Raw genomic sequence first — 7,978 nt, 5'->3', positions numbered from 1 at the left:
TTCTTGTGTCCAGGTAGTAAAACTGCTGTTTTGACCGTAAGTTACATATATTGAAATGGTTAGGAGATCAATTTATTCAATTGCACTCACCAGCTTGGCAAGCGTAAAGGAATTAAGAACGGAACAGAAGTTGCTCACTTTAAACCAGACAAAGGAGTTTTCAAATTAAAACCATAAACAGGGGCAGGGGAGCTTACTGGGAACATGAACACTAGACAGCACAAAAAGCAAAATAAAAAACTGGTCAGAAGGTAGAAACATAACTGCCTTGAGGAATCTGAGAATTACCTAACTGGAATGAGCACTGTCTTAGGTCCAGTCAGTACAACACTTTATGTTGCCACAAAAGCAGTCAAAGGTGTTCACTGACTGTGATCAATGCAACCTGGGTATTGACTTCCCAGGCCACATGTTCCTGGCCCATCACCTCTAGCTGCAGGCAGTGGTCTCCATCTGCTGCTCTGCCTGGGGCAACCATTGTTGCTGCCTGCAACTGTTCTGTCTCACTCTGGATGGCACTGGGGTTGACCTGTTTCACTGTGCATATTGTTCTCATGCCTCTTCAGATCTGAGGCCTTGGCAAATGCCTTGGTGCAGGAGCCACATTGGAAAGGCTTCTCCCCTCGGTTTCTCCTTTCGTGGTCTTTGAGGTGAGACTTGTGTTTGAAGGGTGTGTCACATATAGGACATGCAAATGGTCTTTCATTGCTGTGAACTGTCTCATGCTTCCCAAGGTCTGGAGCACAGATAAATGACTTCCCAAACACCTCACAGCTGTAGGACTTGTACCCTGTGTAAAGTTTCAGATGTTCTTTCAGGTGGGCCTGGGTCGTGAAACCTTTTGTACACATTTCACAAACAAATAACCTGTCTGCTGTGTGGAACTTATCATGCTTCCTCAATCTGCCTTCATCAGAAAACGTCTTACCACACGCTTGGCAGCCAATCTGCTCCCGATGGTGACCATAGAGCAAATACTCAAACCTCGTGTCACTGGTAGCTGTTGTCCAGCCTGGAGTCTGTTCATCTTTTACTTCACCTGTCCCCAAATCTTTGGACTCAGGAGTCTCCATGGATTCTTGTTCCTGGTTATAGCAGTTCAGTTTTTGAACTTCCTTACTTCCTAGTTTTTTTAAAAAATCACTTCCTGGGGGGAGGGGGCTGGAGAGGTGACTTAGCAGTTAAGAGCTCTGACTGCTCTTCCAAAGGATCTGAGTTCGATTCCCAAGCACCCACATGGTGGCGCATAACCATCTGTAATGAGATCTGGTGCCCTCTTCTGGCCTGCAGGTGTACATGCACTGCACTTGTACATAAAAGATAAATTAAACAAATTCACTTCCTGAACCCAGAGAGTTGTAAAAGGAGACTTGTAATCCACTTGCCTTGGGAGAGTGCCTTCCACTGTGTCATTGGAGGGACTGTCATCCTGATCCCCGATTTCTTCAACATCATCATCCTGAGTGTCAGCAACATCTCCCTTGGGGCCATTTAACTTGAGGCAGTACTTACTCCTTGACTGGCCATTGGACTGGCCATCAGGACTAGATATATCATGCTTCTGAGAGCAGAGTTTATCCAAAAACCGGATACCAAGAATCTGACCTGATGACATCGTCATGTTAACATTCTCCTTTTCCATGGAAATCTTTGCTGTATACATGTAGTTCAGGACCTCTTCAAATATATCAGAATGGAGGAAATCTATCTCTCTCACTGAACAACTATCCACTTTTAGTTTTTTGAAAAGCATCTTAAAGTAGGTGCTGCAGGCAGCGAGAACACAGCAATGGGCTCTGACCTTGACATCTTCAACCAAGATAGTGATATCACAAAATTTTCCTTCCAGGCGCTGTTCATTCAGCATTTTAAGAGACAGCATTTTAAGATCATTGTCATTATATTTTATGGTTTCAGACATACTGATGAAAAACTCTATGAACAATTCAGGCTATTTTCTTAATGCTTTAAACTCCCAAATCTTCAGATCAGAGTAAGTCTGATGGGGGCAAGCTGGATCTGCAGCCTGGCACAGCTGGAGAAGCTCGCCATGGGCTCCTGCATTTGTCAGCATGCAGGCCAGGACAGGATGGATGCAGGGCATGGTGGGTGGTAGTGGTTTGGAGTTTTTTTTTGTAGTTTGGGGAGGGAGCAGTGTGTGTGGGGGGAATCATGCAAGTCCCTGGTGGTAGCAGCCCTCTTCCTGCAGGAACACAGAACATCTAGCCTGCTGTGAACACACCCACTGCCCCCTCCATGTGCATACATGGTGTAAGCTTTGGGGGAGGAGGAAGAAAGAGTGCCTCTGCTTGCAAAAGGCAAGGAACCCTATTGGGCCTCTTAAGTGAGCAAGCAGGGAAAGGGTTAATCTGGAACCTTAGGGGGTAAAAGCTTTCCTTGGCTCCATGGGGCCTCTGGCAGAGGGCTCAGAGCACACATGGAGCATGCCAAGAGTTCTTAATCATTGAACTATTGAAGAGTATGGTGTCAATGAGACTTGAATCAAAGTTTTGTGCCTCTAATGAGTCCTTTGAGTCTTGGCTCTCATTTCTCAGAGACCAGCAGTGATCCCTCCTTGATGCGGGAGAATTGTCTGTATTCTGTCAATCATATTTTAATAAAATGCTGATTGGCCAGGCAGGCAGTGTAGGCGGGAAAACCAGACAGGAAGTAGAGGTGATGCAATGAGAACAGGAGAATTCTGGGAAGCAGGGAGGTCCCTCCGCCATTCCTGCGCAGACCACTGAAGAGGCAACATGTAAGCTGTCACATTGAGAAAGTTACGGAGCCATGTGCTAACATAGATAAGGATAATGGGGTAACATAACTTATAAGAGTTAACAAGAAGCCTGACCTAATGGGCCAATCAGCTTTATAACTTATATAGATTTCTGTGTGGTTGATTTTCCTTGGGGTATGCCGGCTCTGGGGTACCGGGCGGGACGGAAACCCCAACAAGCCGGCCCCTCATGTTACATATGGCGCCCACGTGGATAACTGAATCCACAGAAAGCTTGAGAAAGCTTGGGAAAGAATAGAGTAAAGCATATTTTCTTGGTAGCAGCAATTTCTCGGGTCTGCTCTGCTTGCTAGAGGCAAGCAAGTAGTTTCATCTAAGAGAGGCTTCCTGACTCAGCTTTAGCTGCAAAACCTTGCAGCTCATTAAGAGGTCCTGCCACGAAACACTTAAACGGTGTTGATGAAAAGCTGAACGCATGATTTTCGGTTTTAAGCTGTAGCAGGAAAAAAGCTGTGCTGTTTTAAAATGTCGGCTTTCTGGGCCATCCTGCCAGGGCAATCTCTGACTCTTTCAGGCAGGCAGTCCAACTGAGTGTGGTCTGTGAGAAGAATGCTGCAGCTTGCTTGCTAGCAAGGACCTTGAAACGCCATAGAGTTGTGGCAGTAAAAGGCTTCAGTGGTACCTCTACCATGAGTCTGAAAAGCTAAGGAATGGACTGGATCTAGCCGTCAAAGCCACAGTTTTAGACTCATGTGGTCAGAAAAAGAGAGATATACAGTAAAGAGAGATTCAAAGAGAAAGAAAACCTCTAAATGGTTTACAGTGTGTTAAAAATATATGCAGGCTAAAGGTTAAAGTCATTAAAAAGAAAAAAGAATAAAAAGGAGGAATAGGGTGTGGTGGTACACACCTTTAATCCCAATGCCTGGGAGGCAGAGGCATATTGACCTCTGACTTCAAGGGGCAGAGGTAGATTGATCTCTGTGACCTCAAGGTGTGGTAGTACACGCCTTTAATCCCAATGCTTGGGAGACAGAGACAGATCTCTGTGAGTTCAAGGTGTGGTAGCATACACCTTTAATCCTAGCACTGGGGAGGTAGAGACAGGAGGATCTCTGTGAGTTCAAGGACAGCCTGGTCTACAGAGTTATTCCAGGACAAAGATATACAGAGAACCTGTCTCACAAAGTAAAAATAAAAATAAAAGAAATAAAAGTTAAAATAAAGCTGCATAAAGATGGAAAATATACAGAGAATCTTGATACTGTATGCTATTATGCTCTCTTTTAATTGTTTGAATGCTGAGGAAGGAGCAACACTCACCAAAATACATTTGCTTATAAATGCTGCAGAATTAATCCAAGATAGGTATTTTGAAAATACCTTGGCTTCAAAATTGAAATCAAAAGGTATGTTACTTTGGAGAAGAGATTTTGCTTTTGTTTCCACAGAAAACGAGAGGCTCTGGATTTATTCAGAGTTAAGAAAAATCACCTTTGACCAAGGGAGGCCACCTGAAAAATCTCCAACAGGAACAGATGGCCTGGATGTCTGAATTCTACATCCAGAACATATTCAAGACTGCTGCCTGAGATGATCAAGACTCACAGGATACTCCAGTCAGGACTTGATTATAACTCGAAATTTTCTTTAGGTCCCCATAAGATCATCAGCGCCCCCAACCAGCAGGAAGTAGCCTGAAATACTACGCCCACATTCCCAACAAATGGACTATGGGTATTTTTCTTTGTTTAAAAAAAAAAAAGAGGGAAATGATGCGGGAGAATTATCTGTATTCTGTCAATTATATTTTAATAAAACGCTGATTGGCCAGGCAGGCAGTATAGGCGGGAAAACCAGACAGGAAGTAGAGGTGATGCAATGAGAACAGGAGAATTCTGGGAAGCAGAGAGCTTCCTCAGCCACTCCTGCGCAGACCACCGAAGAGGCAGCATGTAACTTGCCCAGCTGAAAAAGGTACCAAGCTATATGGCTAACCTAGATAAGGATAGTGGGGTAATATGTGTCATAAGAACTAATAAGTAGCCTGACCTAATGGGCCAATCAGTTTATAATCTTATGGAGTCATGTGTGTGATTTTCATTGGGAGTTGCCAGTTGTGGGGTACCGGGCAGGACGGAAACCCCAACAAGCCGGCCCCCTCATGTTACACCTCCTCATTTATTGCCAACATGAACATAGTGCAGTCCCCACATTATAGACACAGAATTCCCGAAAATCTAGACATTTCTTACTCACAAAGTAGACCTCTTTCGGCTGTCTTATAACACTGAGTGTTTCCATGAGCTCACTGAAGTGTCATCATAGACCTTGTCAGGGGCTGGATACAGCTCCCGGGTCAGCTGAGTCAGTTTTGCAGTGTGATGCATCAGCTTCTTCAGACTGGCCACAGACAGGAAACTCTTCAGAAAATTGACCTCAATGAGCTGGGTGCACTGGCTCAGGGCTGGCAGGAGAACACTAATTTGGAAATCCATGATCATACAACCCTTCAATTGTAATGTCTGCAGAGTAGCTGTCAGTGTCTCTATCAGGTTTCCTAGAAGTGGATGACTTAAATTTAGAAAGGTGACACCACTCATGTACAGATGTTTGAGCTTGTGGACATGTGGACACTGGGACAGATAACTCATGTCTGCATTTGATAGTGAGCATCGAGTGATTGCAAGGGTCTCCAAGGGACTCTCCATGCACCTACAGAGAGACAGAGGAGTTTATCTCAGTAAAGTCTAATAATGGTAAAGAAAGGATGATACTTCAATGTAGCAGAGGCCAGTTAGGCCTAAGTTCATTTTGAGAGCATCATGAAGATCAAGATCAGGGTATTCCCTGATGCAGAGTTAACAACACATGCAAAATCACTGAGACTGTGACATTTTCTGTTCCCAAATCTGTTCCCTCTGCACAGTCAAGCACAAAGTCACCCAAGCTGACAGTTGGTTTCAGCAGGAGATCAAGAAGGGCCAACAAAGGGGACACTTAGAACCAACCCTGGCTCTGCCAATAATGATCCGAATGAGCCCCACCTTCCTAGCACAGCCTCTGTCCTGCTCACAGGGTTTCCCTGTTGCCTGTTGTCTTATTCACCCTCATTCATTTACAAGGCCCTACTCATGCTCAAAGAACACTTGACACTTTGGAAATGAGAGAGAGAGGGGAAGAGAGAGAGAGAGAGAGAGAAAGAGAGAGAGAGAGAGGGATTTAAACTGTTAACAGTCCTGAGGAGAGAGGTGACATGGGGTAGCATGTGGCTTAAGACCTCATCCACTTTGTGGATCTGTTTTTCCTTCATCTGGTTCCCTAGCAAAGACGGTTCCTAGATCATGATTGCTAGAGCAGCAGAAAGGCTACGAGGTCAGTTATCCTAAGGTAATAGCACTTCTATATTCAGGAGTGGTTGGGATGCCACAGGTGAGCACTGTTGTTTCATGGAACTCTGCAAGACTTTCCCTGGCCTGTGGAGCAAGAACTCTATTCTTCCTCACCTGAGTACTTGGTACAGTTGTTCATTCAGGAAACAGACATCATTCAGTTTGAGATGCTGGATCTTTTTGAGATCTGGTACCCAGTAAATAATCTCTGTAATACACTTTTTGACCATCTTGCGGTTTCCAAACCACTCCAAAGGTACGAAGATTCCATTGAGAAGGATTTTCTGAAGGGTCACAAGGGTTCTCAGGTTCCAGCGTGCATTCACTGTGAATTCCTTCATAGAGCTTGGCTCAAATACCTCCAGCAGCATTACAGGCTTGTAGAGAGGGGTGGCTCCAAACTCCAGCTTTGGACACATCACCAGCATCACATCTTTTCTCTGCTTGATCCACCAATAGAAGCATTTTATGTATTTATAGAGATGCCTGGTCTCAAGGGAAAGGTTGATCCACACACTCACAACCTATTTTTCACCTTGTATGGGATCATGTGCTACTGATTGGGTCTCAGTATTGACATCTGGAGAGCAGACACCATCCTCTGTTCCAGTCCAAAAGTTCCAGAAGTTATGATGGGCACCCTGCAAATCTAGCTCTTGTAGTATCCAACTGCTGTTAGTCAAACAAGAAGGAGATTCAAATGACAATTTGAGTATCAGTTTATACTTTGCTTTGATCTCACACCTTCATTTCCCTGAAATCCATTCCTTGAACTCAGAGTGTTTTCATTTCTATTGGCTGACAGAACAGGGAGGGGGAGCGTCATTTTATATTGACCACATCTCTTCTCAGTGTGTTCCGCACACCACTGCCCTTTTGTACTTATTCACTTCTCTAAACTCTGATTCCACTTGGACCACATTCTGAAGTCTGTGGTCACTTCTCTCCATCCACAGTCTTCCCCTCCATGCTACCTTGATCTCACTTACCTAAGTTGATACTTCTGGTTAATCAGCAAATCCAGGCCCCCCAGCACAGCCTTCAAGGCCTTCAGGTTGGGAGTTTTCATCAAGGCATTGATAGGATGACATGGGAAGGGCCAAGCTACCACCATTGCCCTCAGAATATTTGTCTGTTTGCCAGTGAAGGCGTCTTTGAATACTGGTGGGAAGAATGCCATGGGCAGGTCCTTCAGAGCAGAGATGGTCAAGATCTGTAACATGGAGGATAGAGACAAACAAGCCCTCATGTTACAGAATGGCGCCAATATGAGGACAACTGCATCCACATAAAATGCTCTGCTTGCTAGAGGCAAGTGCTCTCATTTAAGAGAGACTTCCTGACTCAGCTTTAACTGCAAATCCCTGTAGCTCTTTACGAGGTCTTGCCATGAAACACTTAAATGAATTTGCTGAAAAGCTGACCGCATGCTTTTTGGTTTTCAGCCATAGCAGGAAAAAAAGCCATGCTGCTGTAAAATGCTGGCTTGCTGGGCCATCCTGCCAGGGCAAACTCTGACTCTTTTAGGCAGGTGGTCCAACTATGGAGCATTTGAGTGTGGTTTGTGAACAGACTGTTGCAGCTTGCTTGCTGGCAGGGATTTTGAAATGCCATAGAGTTGTGGCAATAAACATGGCTACAGTTGGTACCTCCGCCATGAGGTACAAAACACTCCCACATCAGGATTGGAGACATGATTCAGAGGTTAAGAGCACTGGCTGCTCTTCCTGAGGTCCTGAGTTCAATTTCCAGCAAACACATGGAGGATCACAGCTATCTATAATGAACTCTGGTGTCCTCTTCTGGCCTGCAGGCATACATGCAGACAGAAGATTGTATACATAAT

General features: G+C 44.8%; 1 protein-coding gene and 1 pseudogene across 1 annotated transcript; both read right to left on the bottom strand.

Moving 5' to 3' along the window:
• Positions 1-429: 429 nt before the first annotated feature.
• On the bottom strand, positions 430-1,933 carry LOC148121618 (zinc finger and BTB domain-containing protein 14-like). The gene is given in 4 exon segments (XM_087906671.1): positions 430-468; positions 470-536; positions 538-1,143; positions 1,332-1,933. Coding segments are annotated over 4 exon segments (1,302 nt in total). The 5' UTR covers positions 1,922-1,933.
• A 2,988-nt stretch (positions 1,934-4,921) lies between these two features.
• LOC148121617 (PRAME family member 12-like) lies at positions 4,922-7,354 on the bottom strand (annotated as a pseudogene).
• Positions 7,355-7,978: the final 624 nt, after the last annotated feature.

The sequence above is a fragment of the Myodes glareolus genome, chromosome 6 (genome assembly GCF_982192425.1).
Source record: "Myodes glareolus chromosome 6, mMyoGla1.1, whole genome shotgun sequence".
Taxonomy (NCBI): domain Eukaryota; kingdom Metazoa; phylum Chordata; class Mammalia; order Rodentia; family Cricetidae; genus Myodes; species Myodes glareolus.
Note: the sequence above shows the minus strand (reverse complement) of the source record. Positions and strands in the feature narration are given on the sequence as shown.